At 45.2% G+C, this 19,059-nt stretch overlaps 1 protein-coding gene across 2 annotated transcripts in view; it reads right to left on the bottom strand.

The window, feature by feature from the left end:
* Positions 1 to 1,369: 1,369 nt before the first annotated feature.
* LRRN2 (leucine rich repeat neuronal 2) overlaps positions 1,370 to 19,059 on the bottom strand; it is a 151,496-nt gene continuing 133,806 nt past the window's right edge. For both annotated transcript variants that reach the window (XM_081010061.1, XM_081010062.1), the window contains exon 2: positions 1,370 to 4,891. In XM_081010061.1, the coding sequence (XP_080866187.1) occupies positions 2,467 to 4,617 (2,151 nt within the window). In that variant the 5' untranslated portion in view covers positions 4,618 to 4,891 and the 3' untranslated portion in view covers positions 1,370 to 2,466. The remainder of the gene's footprint in view (positions 4,892 to 19,059) is intronic.

Below are 19,059 nucleotides of genomic sequence, written 5' to 3'. Positions count from 1 at the left end.
GTCCCTGGCATTGTAACTCATGTTGAGGAACCAGTGATCCACATTGCTGACAGGGATTGGAGAACAATGGACTTTCTGATGGATGGGCATTCTGGATGGATGTGACCTACCAAATACAGCCAGATCACCAGGCTGAAGGCCCCACCTACAGGAGAGGAAATTTTGGATACTTTTCATCTAGAAGAAACAGCCCTTGGGCCACAAGTTCACCATATCTCATGGCAACTCCAAGAAAGAAGAAAATGGTGCTACTCTAGAATAGGTGCTCAAGGAAGGCTCTGCATGATATACATACCCCATGTTATATTGGAGAGAGTTCCTTGCCACTGTAGGCCCACTTAGTGAGAAGGCTGGGTGTCCATAGATGATTGCCTTAAGTTGTTCGCTGCAAGCAGCAAAAAGAGTACGTCCAGACTCGCTTCCTACTGTGGGTGTGGGAATATCCCAAGGCAGGAAAGAGGAACCTCTCCAGACATTGTTGGACTCCAACTCTGCTTATCCATCTGCACTGGCCATGCTGGCTGGAGCTGATGGGAGTTGGAGTCCAACAACCTATGGAGGTTCACAGATTCTCCATCCCTGTCTGAAGGGATTGATACCTTCTTATTGTGCCATGGAGAGCAAGGGAAGCTGCTGCTTAGAAGTGCCTTATGATGAACCCTGTGCCCAGGGTCAGTCCCATTGTGCTGTTGGTATTTGGGACTAAGGACTAATCTCCTCTCCCTCACCAGGGCCACTCATTCTGCTCCTGGTCTTAGTTGGACTATTGCCAGCCGAGAGAGCCCTGTTAGCTATCCTGCCAATTATCATCTAGGCCAGAGGGAGTTGCACTCTATACTTTTATTATTATGCAACTGTTCACCAAATTGTTGGTTATGTAGAGATCTAGTGGATGCATTTGTCATGCTTGACTGTGTGCCAGCTGGAAAAGTGGGATACGAATAAAGTGACTATTACATCACATCTGACGGCTGCATGATCCTTTTCATCGGGGATGGGGATCCTGTGCACTTCCAGCTCTTGCTGGATTACACATCCCATCATCCATGACTGTTGGTCATGATGATTGGGGCCGACGGGAGTTGCAGTCCAACAGCATCCAGAGTCACTTGCAGCAGAGGAGCCAATCTAGTGCTCCTGCTGGTATGTTTGCACTGCACCAACCTTGCCCTTCTTCCTCCCGATAAGCTGCAGCAGCACCAATAATGGGAAGTCAGGTAGATGCTGCTGCCCCATCAATCACTACTGACAACGGTTCTTCTGTAGAACAGTTTCTTCCTAGGTGTTGCACCCCCTAACCCACTGCTGCATTTTTTTATTTTGCTCAACTAGGAAGAGATTTGGGGAAAGCACACTGCCCACTGGTATGTTTCATTTGCAATTTTAATTGGCTTATCAGAGACAAAGAGGTGATGACAGAGTTAGAAAATGAAACATTTATCCTCTCCCCTTTTCCTCACCCCCTCACCCACTCCACTTGCTTTTGTCTCCTGGGATATTTTGAGCTATGCAGCGTGGAGATCAGCCACTTCAAAACGAAGAGATTCTTATTCTTTGAAACCTCTCTTACATCAAAGATTATCCCCCCATAGCCTCCCCTCCCCACTGCCCACCCCTTAGCTGAAGCAATGCTGACCTAGCATAAAGCCTTCTAGCTATGGTAGATTGGTATACAAAGGATTTTTTTTCTTTTCTTTTCTTTTTCTTACAAAAAACAGAAAAGCAGGAATTTCTTCACCCTCCCTCTTCCTCTTTTTTTTAAACATTATTCACAAAAGTTTACAAAATAGCCTTGAAATTAAGCTCCAATCCACTTTTGAGATCCAATCCATTTTTGCTAACTGATGTTGCTAATAGATTGAAGGATGCATTCATTGTTCTGAGGACCATTATTGTTCCTTATGGTCTCATAGCCCCATAAGTTTACCTTTCCTCCACATTCACCTTCCCTAAGGTGGTCCCCAGGAGGCAACCCATGCAGCCTACAAGAAGAGGCTTGGTGGATTTGGTTCAAGATTAGATTCTCGATGGGCAATACACATGTACACATAAAGGAAAAGCCTCTTTTTTGTATCTCCAAGGGAGCAGCAATTTGCTGAACAAAATGTACATTGGTAGCAGGCTGCCAGGGGATCCACAGGCAGCCTATAAAGGGATGGTGAGATGCCAAGCTTGGTGCTTCCAAGCTCATGCTGTCTGCTCTCTGGGCACTGACTTCCTTTGCTGAAACTTTCCCTCCATAAACAATGGATTGTTCATCTTGGTATAAAGGAACATTGGTTTGGCCAAACTGGTGATTTTTGTTGGGTAAGGGGACATCCAAAGGGGACATTTTGTTGTCTTCATCCTCCATGCTTATTGTTTTCATGGTTGAGTTTTCCTCCCCATTTATATTTGGTAATTTTTTTTTAATCCACCAGAACTTCTTGCCCACCCTCTCTGGGGGGAAAAAGCTCCCAGAATCCTTCAGGAGTCTAGTGGTGTCGCTTGAACCTCCATGGCTAGGAGTGTCTCACTTTTCCTCGCTTGATCCCAGTGTTTGATATAAGTCGGATACACAACACGCACTGAAGAGGAACCTGACTTCCATGGCATGCAGGCCCTGTGGCTCCCAGGCTGTGGCTTGAGAGCACCCAAACCATAGTTGCCTATAAGGCTAATAAGCAGCAACAAAACGCAAAGAGACAGCACCAGTAGGGCGCTCTGCCTGCTTTCCAGGTACTGGTATTGTGCCTCTTTAGTCCTAGCATTGACGCAGGACACCTTGCTCTGCAAGGCTACGAAGGCGACATGAAGGCAGGCCCAGTATTCTGTGCTGTGGTGTAGCCGTGTGATGTTGTACATATGGGTGCCTGTTGGGAGGCGGGCCACACTCATCATGTCCAGGCTGGGGTTGAAGCTGGACCATGTGAGGTTGGAAGAAATGGTATTGAGATGAGGTTTCCAAGCAACCAAGATGTGGTAGGCCTGGACGTCCTTCACCAGCAGCTCCAGAGTATCCTCGCTGAAGGGGAAAGAACTGTTGACCATCAAGCTGATGCTTCTTGTATCGGCACCAATGAGATTTTGAGCCATGCATGTGTACAGCCCAGCTTCTTGCGCTGTAACCTTGTGGATCTCTATTGTCCCTTCAGGGTGCACTTTATACTTTCCATCTTTGGAGTAGGGCATTAGCTTGAGACCTGATGGTGTGACCCAGTAGATCTCTGGCTCTGGTTCTGCAAGAGCCCTGCAGTGAAGAGAGACATCCTCACCATCTGCCACCTCCAAATGGGAAGGAAAGCTTTTGTCGGAGATGAGGGGCAAGCACCTGTCAGTCATTTCCCTGAAAGGGACGTCGCGGATGTGCTTCCTCTTTAGGTCTGGTGGCTCAGCACATAATGTGGATTGAGGCTCGATGAAGCGGATGCGGTTCTCTGTACTGTTGACCCAGCGGATGACGCAGTCACAGCGGATGGGGTTGCTATGGATACTGATCTCCTGCAGATTGGGGAGGGACTCCAGTGTCTGCTTATGCAAGGCACTTAGGGCATTGTTGTTGAGCATGAGGGTCTCCATCTGGGGGAGGTGGTGGAAAGCACTCGGGTGAATGTAGGATAGTTTAGGGTTATTGGTCACATCCAGCTTGGTCAGTTCAGGCAGGTTGATCAAGGCAAACTTGTCAATGGAAACCAGCTCCTCCATGTTGTTGAGTCCCAGTTCCTTGAGGTGCAGCATATTTGTGAAGTCACTCTGCTTAATCCTCTGAAGCGGGTTTTTGTTCAGATCCAGGAACTTGAGACCAGGGACTTGCTGCAGTGCCCGTTTGGGGACATTGACCAGCTTGTTGTCATAGAAAGAAAGGCTCTCCAGACTTTTCAGGCCTACTAGCGCATAATCTGAAATCTCCTTCAGGTTCATTCCAGCCAGAACCAAACTCCTCAGATTGGATAGGGCCCTGAAGTTCATATCCAAAATGGCATCCACTTTGTTGCCTCCAATCATGAGGATCTCCAAACTGGGCAACACTTGGAACCAGCGGCTGTCAACTGCCCTCAGGAAGTTGGAGTTGAGGTGGAGCCGAAGGAGACTTCCAAGGCCTGAGAAGGCTTGGGGTGAAATCCTACGTATTTGATTGTGGTTAAGATAAAGCTCCTGGAGGTTTGACAGGCCCGGGAAGCTGTTGTCAGGCAGTTCAGCCAGCTGGTTCTCTTCCAGGTGAAGGCTCAGCAACTGGGGCACATTCTTCAGGCCGAAGTCCAAAACGTCTGAAAAGCTGTTCTGTGACAAATCTAGCTCTGTCAGGTTTTTCAGATAGTCCAGCTCGCTCTGCTCGACCTTGGCAATATTGTTACTTTGCAAGAGAAGAATCTGCGTCCCCTCTGGCAAGCTTTCAGGCACTGTGGAGATAAACAAATCATTACAGTCAACTGTGGCTGCTTCCCTGTACACAGACCTGGGCGTGTACCATGGCCTGATCTGGCAGACACATTGCAGTGGGCATTTGACCTTCCAGGGCACAACAGGGATTGCAGTGGTGGTTGCCATACAGATGAGAAGCAAGTTCAGTTGGAAGTGTCTCATTTTCAACTGGCAAGTCCAACTTCCATGCAAGGTGTAAGCTTTTACAGGACACATTTGGAACTCAACATAAGCAAAAACAAAACCCAGAAACGGGGAAGAGCAGACAGCAAAAATCCACTGCCCTGCCACCCCCGGAAGCTTCCACAGAAGTTGTTGTTCCTGAGGGAGGGTGCTGTGCTAGGGGTAGGAAGCTTCCTCAGCTAAAGAGGTCATCCTAATGGGCCTTGTGGTCCTTCTTTTTCTAATCAGAGCTTCTCCTTTTCCTCCTCCATAAGTGGTTCATTTTTTCTCTGGCTTGCATCGTTCAGACTTCTTCTTAAGGCTGCACCTGAAAGAGATAAACGAAAAAACTTTGTGTAAGAAACGAAATTCACAAGCTAGCAACACACAGGAGTCAAAGCTTAGCATGCCATTGTGGAGATTTCTTACAGAGCTGCTGTAAATGTGGCAGAGGCAGTGTTTCAGAACTCATGACTGAAGTATGCATGTGCCCATCATGGGTTGACATTCTGTGAAAATTGTTCAAATCAAAGCCTCATGGCTTGCTAAACAGCTTTCAATATTGTGTTTTAATGTTTGCCTGGTTCCCCTTCCCACCCATGATCCACTGCCTACAGCCAAGTCTTATTATACTACTGCATTTGTGCCTGTCCTTCTAGGGAACAATGCCTGCAGGATTTATACTGGGCATTCTTAAAATCCAGTACTCAGCCAGGGAATTGTGTGTGTGTGTGCTGGAGGGGTGGGGGTGAGCAGCAGCAGATTGACAGGGTCCGGAGAGTAGTTCACCCAGGAGTCATTGACTGTGGAAGACAGGCCCAGCACAGAAAGTTAGAGGGCACCACTTGTCACCTGCATTTCTTAGCTGAAACCTCTCCAGTGTATCTGCAGTTCATTTGGGGAGGTGACCTTTCCCCCTCATGGCCATTTGGAGGTGGGCCTGCCCTTCTTTATGAACAGTCCCCCTAGTCTGAAGTGGCTACTCACCACATACCAGTGGGCTACAGCAGAAACATAAAACCCTGCAACAAACTAGTGTGCTAACTCTGTCACCTCGTCTACCCAGGTAGGACTATATAGATACTTTACAATATGAGTCCTAGCAAGAGTTTGTCCCCCTGCTCATCTTCCAACGTGGCATACACCATCAGCTGCCAATAGCACCCTTGTAACATTTACAAATGTCAAAATGGTTATCTGCTATGGAAGAGGATAAATGGACACAAATCGGACATAAAAAATGTAACTCTAAAAAAACAGCAGGAGTCTATTGCAGACCATCAAGGCACTCTATAGCAAACTTTAAGGTTTCAGTACTTAAAAAAATGTTTCAAGAGGAAAAAAAATGTTTTAAGAGGAAGTTGCCAAATGGGAATTCAGTAAGTAAACTGACAGTGTGGAATTTGGTCTCAGCAGATACTGGGAATTTCTAGCTCACTATATAATTGCCCATTTTATTTTATTTTGTTTTGATGGTTCTTTCTTTATTCTAATGGGTCTCATCCAGGTCAGCAGGCTTTTCCATGCTTATGACTGAATTCTGTATTCATTCATTCATTCATTCATTCATTCATTCATTCATTTCAGCTCAGCAGTTGTGTCTCTGAGCACAGTGGCCTCCAAAGTTGGGGAAACTGTGGTTTATAAATTCAGACACAACTCCAAATCACAGGTAGCACAAACCATGGTTTGCAAGCCTGTTTCAAAGCACAGCTTCTGATCCTAGTTTGTTGGTTAGTCACAAACCACAGTTTGTCAGTTCAGACAAAACACAAATCCATAGTTAAACTTGCTTAACTATGATTTGCTGTAATGTTTAATTGATTTATAGCAGAAATCTACAGCCAGGAAATAAAAGTTAGAATGATTTTTGCACAATCCAGAAAAAGTTATGCATGATTAAGAGATCCCTTCATTCAGTACACAGTATTTCCACACAAAAAAGGAAGAAAGAAGTTAAATGCATACACTGCAATTGCTGGGAAGAATTTCTCTTTCTGTCTGTCTGTCTGTCTGTGTCTCTCTTTTTTAAGGAATAGTCCATCATAGGTTTGTAGCTCAGAAAGAATATATTCTCTCAGTCTTGCGTGCATGTGTGCACTTATGCACACACACTTTTTTTGAGTGCAGTCAAGGGCTATATTGGCAGCTTGTGAGTAATGCATCAGGTTGCTCTGCTGGCAGCTTAATCAGAGAGCGATCTCCTTCCTGGGGGGCGGGGGGACATGCCCTCCTTTGGAAAACCATGTCACCAACTATTATTCTGCTTCCATATTCCCGGGCTCCTATGATTATACTGCAACTCTCTCAGACACATTCCGTGAGAAGGTAGGATGGATAAACCTGCTGTAAAAATCACTCTCCTTCCGTTCCCAAACCCACATTAATGGCATTCATAAGAGACACATCGCAGGCTCAAATGTGTTCTTAGTTTCACTTGTGAATTGGCTTGAAGACCCATGCGGGGATTGCTACTGGCCATTTGGATGTTTTAATACATTTATCTGCTGGCATGGCTCTAAATGCACAATCCACAAGTCAGGCTTGATCGATAGCATGCAGCAGGATGAGACAGCTGAATCTTGAGAGTGGGCAAACGGAACTGGCCCTACAATTGGACAGAATGAAGTAGCTGCCTCAGGAGACAGTTGCTGCAGCTGCTCTCTCTCTCTCTCTCTCTCTCTCTCTCTCTCTCTCTCTCTCTCTCTCTCTGTGTGTGTGTGTGTGTGTAGCAGCACATCTGCAGCCCCCCCCCCCGGGCTGTTCCACTTGAACCCTCCAAGTTATTCCCTTTCTTGGATCTAGAAAACCACTTTCCTCCAAGAGCGCCTGGAGTATTGAAATAAGTCTCAACTGGTACTAGCATATAAGGCATTATACAACTCAGGACCATGTTACTTCAGAGACCACATTACCCCTTAAATGCCTGGTAGGTCAGTGCAGTCTGCAGGAGAGTGTCACTTTCATGTCCCCAAGATATCTGAAGGGTACTCTGTAAACACTTAAAAGCAGGGCTTCTGAAGGCAGCCCCGTTTAGGGAAGTTTTTAAGGACTGATGTTTTAGTGTCTTTTTAATCTCTGTTGGAAGCCACCCAGAGTGGCTGGAGAGGCCCAGCTGGATGGATGGGGTAATAATAATAATAATAATAATAATAATAATAATAATAATTTATTATTATTATTATTATTATTATTATTATTATTATTATTATTTTATTTTATTAATTCATTCTGGTGTGGCTGCCCCTGTTCTGTGGAACAGCATGTATCCTATGAGGATACAACAGGCACCCACCAGCTACACGTTCCCATAAACAATTGAAGACCTTCTTGCTCAAACAAGCTTTCCCATCTGGATTAATATTTCTCTGCCAGACCTACTCTGCTACTGTTTTCTGTATTGTTGCTCACTGTTTTTATTGCATTTTGTACATTGCCTTGAGATGTGTGTTGAAGGTGATTAAACAACAATGGCCAACCTAGTCATGGAGTGGGCACCCTCTTGTATTTAGCATCTGGCAGCAAAATCTCTTGGGCCAGCCTTGAGAAGAGAGGTGATTGAATGCTCTTCTCACAAAAACACATAGAAAACATGCGCACCTAGGAAACTGGTATGCCAGAGAAAAGCCTAGCCCAGAGCTCTTCTTGACACCTGCTTTTTGTGTGTCCAGAGTCTCTATTTAAAGACAATGTTTGCCTATATTTCTTGATCAGTTTCCCCCAGATCACTTTCCAGTCTCAAGGAAATGAAGGAACCTTATTCTGTACCTGCCTCCTTTAAAAGAGGAAAATACATTGTTTTGCACGATCTGGATGGATTTATGGAAGAAAACACATCCGCAGAGAGGGGAAAGAAAGATGAAGGTCCATCAAGAAGGATGTGAAAATCAATACAGCCCACCCTTTCTTTAGTGCAGTTCCTCTGGGAGTTGGCATAATAAAAGTCAAAAGACCTTGTGGAAGGCAGCAGCGTAAATGCAAAGGATCAATTTTGGTACATGGGCCACAGCAAGGCAGTGGCATATAATCTTTACTCCGACACCCTTTATAGAGTGAGCATTGGGCCTGTAACTAACTTCTTTGGCCTTGGAAAACCACAGCCTTGTTCATTTAATTTTCCTGGAGTGCATGATGATTGCAAGTTGCATGTTTAAGCTTCATAGATGATTGGGGGTTTTGTTCTGCAAATCACAGGGTCTTTGTCTTTCTGAACCTCAAAGCCAGGAGGTGGTTTGAACAAGAACCGTTAAACTGATCTGGAAATGCTGATCTTTTCTATTTGGAATTGGGAGTATAAAGTGAGGGTTAAAGCAAATCAGCTTTAAGGAAGCCTTTCTGAAAAGGCTCAGCATACAGTTTATTTTCAAGGCATTTATTTTTGTTCTCTCTCCCCCCTCTATTCTTTTTATCTTTTTGTTAATTTAGTTAAGTGCCTCTAATGTTATGTGTACATCTGGAGGTTGAAGCTCTGGGAGGGTGGAAATACAATTGGAGGTGGGTATAGGCTTATTTATTTATTTGTATTTTATTTGTTATGCGAAAAGGGCGAGGAGGGGAAGGGTCCATTTATTCTGGACCAAATCTTTTGGAATACAAGTTCTTAAATTAAAATATTGCTATATAAATGTTATTTTTAAAAAACAACAATAGTGAAAACAAATTGGGACTTCTCTTTTAGGTCATCCTATGGACCAGTCAGTGCTTGCCCTCTCCTGTTTCATGGAACCTGGGTCCAGAGGAGGTCCAAGTGGCCATTGCATGGTCAGTTAAAGCCTGCGTCTTTGCTTTCCATCACCTGTGATATAAGATGAGTGTTAGGTGGGGAAGGGAATCACCCTCTTTCAGTGTAGGTGGACTACATCAATTATTGTAGGAGACCTTTGTGGGAATCCTTCAGTCAGATCCATAATGTCGTTTGTGCTGGTGTTGTCTTAAATGTCCTTTCTAGGTCCAAATGCGGAGGTTTGGTGAAGATGAGCTTCTAGCAAACAGTTTGTTACAGAGGAGGGGTGTGTGGGAGGTGGGGGTGAAGGAGGACAGTATTCTAGCAATCAAACTGTGCAGAATGACAGTTGCATCGTCTGTCACTCCTCATTAATCATTTTGTGCTTATCACTCATTATTACTGATTCCTTGTCTGCCATTCATTGTTAACAGCCACACAAAGCATATGGGGTAGTCAATTCTGGTTATGGATTTAGCAATTTTACCTAATGGAGGAGCTGCAAAGGTAATTAGCAGGAGACCTTAGGCTAGTCCCTGCCCTGCTGAACTCTGTTGAACTAGGTTTCTGTTTCATGGTTCTGCGTTGCTTGCTGCTACAGGCTCCAGTTTGAATTATTATGGCCCCTTTTCTCCCATTGCCATCTTTTCTGTGGCAGATTCCATCTATGTGATAAAATAAATCTAACAGGCAGGATTTTAAGGCAGGAGTGTTAATGTTTCTTGATGTCAGTGAATGAGAAGAGAGGAAGTCAGGTCCAGCACCAGCGACTGGTGGGCTTGGGCTTTGGCCAAGGGCTCTATCTGCTCCATGATTGGCCTGAACCAGCCATGCCTCCCCCTGCCTGCCAACTTACTTACAACCTGCCGGGGAATGGTGCTGGCTGTCAGCTTCATCTTCCTCAGTCTCAGGTTTACTCAGCAAGGGAGGAGGAGTGTAAGCACAAAACTAAAATTAGCTGACTCTTCTTGCCATTGGCTCTGGCTCCTGCTAGTGTTGGGTCTCCCTCTGTCCTGTCCTATCAGTCCCAATGGGCACCAGACACCAATTAAAGCTTGAAAAATGGACATTTTTAAATTTAATTTGCTGGAAAACTTCCAGTCGACTGCAAGCAACATCCTGCTTACAAGAGAACACAGAGCTGTGGCTTTCCCTTTTCACACATTTCAACATACCTTGGGCCAGGAAGAGGGCAAGGAAAATGTGCAGTGTGTTAGTTGGGAGCAGAGTTTTGAAAATGGGACTAGTCGCTGTTTGACAGAACTGAGGATTCTGGGAATTCCCCTGCACATATTTTTTCACAGTCCTTTGTGACAGTCCTGAATGAATGATTGTGACTGCAGGAGGATTTATTAGTGCTTAATAAAACAAATTCCAATTAGTTTGGCCATTCATCTTTACCATTATACTATCTGTGCTCTTTGCCAACCCAAGTCCACATACACAGAGCAAATGCATGAGAGCCAGTGTGGTGTAGGTCAGGTTAAGATCTAGGAGACCAGGGTTCAGATCCCTACTTGGTCATGCAGCTCACTGGGTAGCCTTGGACCAGTCACTGCCTCTCAGCCTAAGCAACCTCACAGAGTTGTGATGGGGATTAAATGCAGGGGGAGACCACCATGTCTCAAGCTTCTTGGAAGAAAAAGGTGGGATCTAAATGCAATAAAAAATATAATGAAATTTACCAATTTTATGTCACAGGTACCTGCCCCCCACCCCCTAGATCTTTGAATGGAAGTTCTATGAGGATACACAAAAAATTCTTGTACTGTCAGAGAATTAAAGTTCCTAAGGGTGCCATGGACAAAGATTTTTCACATTGTTGAGAGCAGAGTTCTTCAAAAGAGAGAACTCTCTACAGCCTGGGATGTTAGATTCAATGAAGGAGATGAAGCCGACCCACAGCAGGTTCACATCATGGGGCCAAAATCTCTCTGACTAGCATTTGAGCACACCTGCCACAGCTACCATCTCATATAGTGTAGCTGCTCATTAAAATCCCCAACTGCTAGTTCTGAAATCTTGGGCATCTTTTTCACACACACGAACTCTGAAGCACTTCCAACTTAACTAACCAAAAACATTCACATTCACTGTGCGTAGGCACCTTAAGGTTCTATAATTGCTACCAAGTGACATCCTAATTGGTTGCAACGATGCTGTGAAGAGAAGTGGAGATGTTGCATTCTCCCTTTCTCTTCTTTCTGCTTGCCATTCCTAGCCTACTAAGTCCTTGTATGTTTCTATCCATACGTGACAGCAGTGAGCCAGCAGTAAATCACACTGTGCACATTGGCATTAACCCTTTATTAGCAGGAACAAGATCTGCACAGACTTGGTAGAGTTTCAAACTCATCCCTGGTAGGATCAGTTGCCCCCCATGGATCAATTGCCGAGACTAAAGGTCCCTGCCTCCCTACAGCCGCCTCTGTCTCCTCTTCTCCAGGTTTCCCATGGATTGCTATTTACTCCTAAAAGGTAAAGGTAAAGGGACCCCTGACCATTAGGTCCAGTCATGGCCGACTCTGGGGTTGTGGCGCTCATCCCACTCTATAGGCCAAGGGAGCTGGCGTACAGCTTCCGGGTCATGTGGCCAGCATGACTAAGCCGCTTCTGGCGAACCAGAGCAGTGCATGGAAACACCGTTTACCTTCCCACCAGAGCGGTGCCTATTTATCTACTTGCACTTTGATGTGCTTTCGAACTGCTAGGTTGGCAGGAGCAGGGACCGAGCAATGGGAGCTCACCCCGTTGTGGGGATTCGAACCGCCTATCTTCTGATCAGCAAGTCCTAGGCTCTGTGGTTTAACCCACCCATAGTCCCTGCTATTCAGTGGTAAAGAGTGGATTTTTGGGAGGAAGTGCCAGGGCAAAAGAAGAGAAAGGGGAAGTTCTCAGACACACTGCACCTAGAAATGTGGCATAAAAGGAAGCAGTCATGTTCCATCAAATCTAGTCCACCTCTCCATTTACTTCCCCAAGATATCCCCCTCACCTCCCCACTATTATACAGTATATCTTTCCTCTGCATCTCCTCCCTTTCCATGATTGCACACCTTCCACATCCAGCAGCCCTGCTAGCACACTCACAGCATGAGTTCGATACAGTGTAGAAAAGAGCTCATAATTCTACACTACTGATTCCAAGTCATTGTTTTTTAAGAGTACATTATCATCAGGAGTGACTTCTAAGTTAGTGTCATGGGAAAGTGAAAGAGCTTTGAAAACGGGGGAAATCTAGATGATTGCTTTAACTACAGGGGTGGAGAATCTCTGGCTTTCCATCACCCCATCCAGCCAAAACATCTGGAGAGCACCAGGATGGGGAAGGCTGCTCCCTAGGACATAGAGACCAATGCCAGTTTACTTGGGAAAGAGTTGCACTGAATGCAGTAAGACATCTACAGTTATGGAAAGGATCAGGGATCAAGCTTCTTATCTCCCTGCATATCCAGAGGTGCATTCTGTTCAAGAAAGCTTCAGCACATGTAAAAGATGCATCAAACGAAGCCAATTGTCTTCCATCTAAACTCATTAATCTGGAAGGAATTTGCATCCATTGCACTGGCACTGACTTTGAATCATGTGCTTTTAGGACCAGGGTGCTTGGATGGCAGCAGTACAGTGGTAAATAGAAGTCATAGAGCAAGGACCCTGAGGACACTGGCTTTTCCTTTGGGCAACTCATTATGCACCACTGTCCCCAGACATCAGCTGGAAGTTTTCCAAATGCCTCCTAAATAGAATTTAATGTAGTTTCCACGAAAGGGCTGCATCTCTTTTATTTAATCATCCTGCTATTGTGGGGCCTGGGCCAGTCACACGGGAGCCCAAATGCACCCTCCAAGAGGCTGTTAAAATTCAATCTGTCTCCTTTGTAATGGACTGCATGTGCTTGCAGCACAGCTGCCAATTGGTTCACTGAGAGAACAAGATCTTTAATTACAGAGCAATTGTGGGCAGGTGGGACTGGTGGAGCTTGTTTGTGGAAGGTTAAAAATAAAATAAAGTCAAATTCTGTTATTGTAAATGTATTAATTCAGGAGATAGCAGGTGGCTGCACAGATAAAGACAGAAAACACACCAGATGGACTGAGATGTTGCCCCGACAATCCATCGAAAGGACCAAGCCTTACAGAGTGTTTTGCACTTATTGCAAACTCCCAGCACCTTAATGTCCCACTAAATGTCTCAAGGCACTGAAGCTACCCGGGAAATAGAAGCTTAAGTACTGAGCAGGATCAGACTGTTAAACAGCATAAGACGTGCCTATGACATTTTCTGCAGACTGCCTTCCCCTACCAATATGACAAGGTTGCCTGTTAGGAGAATCAGGATAAGCATCATGCACTTTCCATTGTTATACAAAAAATGGAAGGTTGGTTCAGATGAGCATGTTTGTCATTTTATTAGCCAGCAAGCTATGGCTTAACATTGGAGTGTTGAGTGTGTGTTTGAACTGCATATGTTCAGATGATGTCATGGGCTACAAAAATTTGGTGTGTGGAGTTTCATCTGTGGTGGCTCTTCTGCACATGCAGCTCGCCACTTGATGCTGACCACAAGAACAGTATTGCTGGATTACATTGAAGGTCCATCAAGCTTAGCATGTGTGCTGGGGTGGAGCTATGGAGCAACCCTTCTGACACCGATGCTGCTGGTGCATACCTGGGTGGACTGGAATAGGGCAGAGTTTGGGTTTTGATTCCTCCCATTTCTTTGTTTCAGCAGCAGTACAGTGGACCCTCCAGATACAAATTAAATTCATTCTGGGGGTCTGTCCGCAACCCGAAAAGTCCGTAGGCAGAAGTGCCTCTTCTGCGCATGTGCACGGTGCGATTGAGCACTTCTGCGCACACACGTGGCGCGCAGAGCACTTCTGCGCATGCACGCGCACCGCAACCTGGAAGTATACACTTCCGGGTTTGCTGCGTTCGTAACCCGAAAGTTATGTATCCAGAGTGGTACGTAACTAGAGGGTCCACTATACAGTTTAAGGAGGGAAGATTCTTTTTCTTTTTCCCCCAGGTGGTACAGTTAAACAACCAGGAGCCAGAAATCCTTCCTGATCCACCTTAAACTGTCCAACCAACAGATCCTGATCTACCTTTACCCCCCCCTGTTGTAACTAAAGTTAAATTCACAGAACAAGTGCCATTTTTTTTCTAGAAAAAGAGGTGCCAGGAACTCACCATGAATTTCTCCCTTGTTCTCTTAGAATGCCAATGGTGCCCAACTGAGCTCTGGCTGAAAAAAAGCACTGCATAGAACTCATTGCACAATCCACTCCACTTCACCTGTTTCCATCTCCTGTTGCCTTTCTTGTTTCTGATATGTCTATTTATAGATGCCCTTTGGGGCAGGGACCTCCCCTCTCATTCTTTGTAAAGCAATTGACTGCTTGTCAATGGCACTGGAAATAAATAACCATGCAATCCTATGCATGTCTACTCAGATGTACAGCCCAAAGAGTTCAATGGGATTTGCTCCCAGATCAGCGTGAATTGGATTGCAGCCTCAATAAGTAAACCCATATACACACAGCCATACTCATTTCTGAATGGTGGCCCTGGCAGATCTGGGGACTGTGCATGGCATGCTAATGTCCTCAAGATTTTGGTTGCTAGCTCCATACCTCCTGTGGCTATTTCTGAGCTCTGTTTTCAGAAGCATCATCTTTACTTCAGGCCTGTTGGTTTCTGCTCAATACTTCATTTTTATTCTTCCTCTATCTTTTGCAAATACTTTCCAGTTTGGGTAACCAAATGTGATGAACTTTTCATAGTTGTGCAGGAGAGGCAGTTGCAGCAGGTGGGGGGCTACTTATCTGAGAAGCTGCATCCCCCCAAATTTCTTCTTCTGCATGGCTTTTACAAAGACAAGAACCTTGTCTTTCCTCACTCTCTTTTCCCCCAGCAGCCCATTGTTAAATCCAGAAAATGCACATGCTAACTAACATATAACAGTACATATCATAAGCATTTCTGCAGAGCAGAGTGCCTAATTAGGGTAGCTGATGCAAAAGAAGACAGGGTTCCTGCACCTTGGTGTAGGGAATACCTGCTGAATTTTCCTCCTCTGCTCAGTTATTAAAGATGCAGGAGCCCCAGTCCTCTTTTGCATCTGGTCACATTAAGCTTAATGCAGCCGAATCTCACACTTGGGAGTCCAGCTTCCTCCCCCAGATTTCCAGCCCAGATCAGTTCCAGTCTCTCCTCTGGCTTGATCTCAAGCAGAAGATTCAGCCTTCCAGGAAGTCACCAGAATGCCAAGCAACAAAGAAGCTAATTAAAAATAAGTCCCACACATTTCTCTGCTGCTTCCTTCAGTGCCTTGTTCTAACCAGCCACCGCAGGGGAGTGTGGTTGTTCACAGAAGCAGGCGGGTAAACTCATTAGTAGTGCATTCCCTGTTCATTGCATGAGATAATTGTCGGAGGCTTTAGCACATTATAGGTGCTCTGAAGATGCGGCTAATGGATTGTGTACATATAACATTTCACTCTCATGCACACACCTACACGCTCATCCCTGATTTATCCCAGGGAAAATGTGCAAGCCATCCCCAAGATTACAAGGCAGATGAGAGGCAGGATAAACCAGGCAGTCCTGCGTCGTGCTAGAGCCCTCTAGCTACCTTCAGGCTTTCCTTTTTCTCTGACACCCCAGTGGGGGTTGGAAGAGTCCTGGGAAGATTCAAAGGCTTGCACTTGAATATACTCAAGATTATGATGCACTAAAGCAGTGTTTGCTAAGAGCTGTCATCACACCTATTTTGTCCGCTGCATTATAGCCAGGGATGTTATGTACGTGGATCAAATTGTCTTAATGCTATTTTTATTTGTTTCATTTTATTTATAAGATGCCAAAAATGTTCTGGGTGGTATGCAAAGATTTTAACTGGCCCTAAGTACTCTGCTCAGGCTTACAATGCAAAAGATGGTGCCAAGGGGGGAGGAATATGGGGAGGGAAGAAGGGAAACAACCAAATCCAGGTAGCAAAAGTTTCCACCAGCAATTAAAAACAAGACAAATCTTGTGTGATGTACAGCTGATACACAGGCTACTTAGTTGTTCATTGACCAAGCTTAATAAGGTCTTTGGTTTAACCACTCATCCATTTGCCATTGTGTTAATAAGTTTGTAATGCATTAACTCTGTTGAATGTTAAGATGTGGGATGAAACTTGATGTACAGTACTGGTATCTGACAATACATTTAATAGCAGCAGCAGCAGCAGCAGCAGCAGCTGCAACAACAATTAAATAAATTTATCAGGGGGTAGCTATGTTAGTTTGTACCAACAAAGACAATAGAGTCTTATGGTACCTTAAAGGCTAAACAATGTATTCTGGCATAAGTTTTTGTGAGCAAAAGTCCACCATGTAATGAATGGAATGCTATCCTAAATTGACAGATTCAACACACACACACACACACAGATGTAAAGAGGAAAAAATGTTAGCTGTGATGTCAGAGGGAAATTAAACGCAAGAAATGCAGACAGTAATAAGTGCATTAATACTTTAATGTTTGCAAAATAATTCCAGTAACAATTCACAAAGCACTGTTGAATATAATGCAACTACTCTGGTACTGGTGTGTTAATTACGGTAACACCTGTATCACCACCATCACCATCCTAACCACTAGAACAGACTGTTCTCTTGCTGCTCTGTGCTTTACTTAGACCTTGGCTGCCTAGGATTTTTTTTTTTTTTGGTTTTTTTACAAAGCATGCACTTCTCCCCCTTGCAACCTTGTTTGATCAATCAAACAAATACATTTGTTTGCATTCCCAGGCTAGGATCAATAGGCTATCCCTGGCTGCAAGAGGAGATTTAGAACCAGCATTATAGAGCATGGGGCTTGAATGAAAGATTGGCGATGGCATCTGACTTCTCCCACCCGCATCTTGTGAACCAGTCAGCCTCTGCCCACCATCCCATCCCCCACTTCCAATGCCCACCTCCAGGTTTGGGGGGGGGCAGCGGCGGCGAGAATACATCACCATGAAGGTGGAATGGTATAGAGAAAAAGAATATAAGCTGAACAGAATCAGGAAGGGGGAGAGTTGGCAGAAAACAATTTCCCTCAGGGAGGCAACATAACAAGAACAGCTGAGTGCATCCAAGCTGCCAACACAGAGTGCCTTTTGCAGGAGCTATACAACAATGCTTATGAAAAGGTGCCTCTTTTGAGCTAAATTTCCCCTGATGAAGAGCTTATTCCATCTCAAAATGTAACTTCATTTTGTACCTATTATGAAGTCTGATTTGATCTCCGTTGATTAGGTGCTCCTCTCATGCTGTGCTGCTGCTGCCAGACAAAAGCACAAGAGCACCTGTGTGTTTCGCTTAAGACCGGAGAAAGAGCTGGACAATGGCTGGGTTCTCTAGTCCAAAAAATGGAGGATATGCTATGGTTTGGAAAGCTGCCTCTCCAGCTGTACCCTGGCTGTTTGAAGGGCCCACTGAGTCCCAAGCCTGGAGCAATTCCTGAACCACCACCCTCCTCCCTCCCACAGGAAAAACCATGGGGAAGGAGCACTGAGGGTTGCAGAAGTGAGGTGGGCAGCTTGGGCTCACCAGAAAAAAGGCCTGGCCATCACCCCTGAGCATTGCACATGCTGGTCCTCCAACAGCATCAGGAAGGGACAAGTATGGCTACCACAGTCAATCGATGGATGGGCCTCTCCCCTTGGGTTACCATGTTGCTCATTTCATTTTTGTCCGGCACAAATATTAATCCACTTTCCCTTCGCTGCTCTCCCAGTGGCAGGGAGTCGCAGTGAAGGATCCTGGAACTGAGTGAGTGGCAAGATCTAGCAGGTCTCTCTTATAAAAAGCTAGGGTTGGTCCCTTGCCCATTATTCTTGTAGTTCTCCCTGCCTTTTGCCCTCCCTGCAGTCTGGATATGTGAGGCAGCATTACCCTTTTGGAAGAGCATTCCTTTTGTTTGTTATGTGGTACCAAGGAAATACCCCTAGGGAAAAGGGTTATTGAATGTGCACCTCTGTTGGCAACAGGCAGCAGTGCTTTCCATTTTCTCTTCCCTGCCTTGAATTGATTGGAGAAGCATTTGCTCAGCGGCTTTGGCAGGAAAAGCAGAGAAGCCAGCAAAGCTTTTATCATTTGAAAACCAGCCAACCTCTCCTCCGCACCCCTGTACTCTGTCGTGAAGCAAAGCCATTTTGTGTGTTTGTGTGTGTAACTCTGATAGGGCCATATTACCATGTGAGCGACCTTCTGGAGGCTGCCTGCCAGTGGCAGGCAGAGCAAGAGGCAAAAGTGAGAGAAGCAACAGATGTAACTCTTAGTTTTGTACAGCCAACTACATTTCAGCCCAGGAAAAAGGGCAGCCAAGAAGACTGTAGAGTGCAGACCACAAAGTAGATGATTTGTGCAAAGAAACTTTCAGCAGGTGGTGTGAAGTCTCATGCTACGTAGCTAGTTTTTCTGGTGCTTCTACCATTTTTAATTCCCTCTCAATGTCTTTCACAGTGCAGTGGTCTTGGTAAGGGATTGCACTGAGGATTAAAATGGTGGTGGCATTGACGAGTCCTGCTGCGGGGGGCTAACACTTCTGTTAGGGCTTAACAAAAAAATGGGGAGGCAGACCAGTCCCAGCATTGATGGGCTCTGCTGGGACTCCAGCATTTGCCAACAGACGTCATGTGCGGGCACCAGGTCTGTCTTGCAGAGTTGCTCCTTTAAAGCACACATGTCCTGCATGTACAGTATGTGATGAGAATCCTTCCTGGTGCCATCCAAC

The sequence above is a fragment of the Podarcis pityusensis genome (assembly GCF_964106645.2).
Source record: "Podarcis pityusensis genome assembly, chromosome: 6".
Taxonomy (NCBI): Eukaryota; Metazoa; Chordata; class Lepidosauria; order Squamata; family Lacertidae; genus Podarcis; species Podarcis pityusensis.
This window is presented reverse-complemented; position numbering and strand designations above follow the sequence as displayed.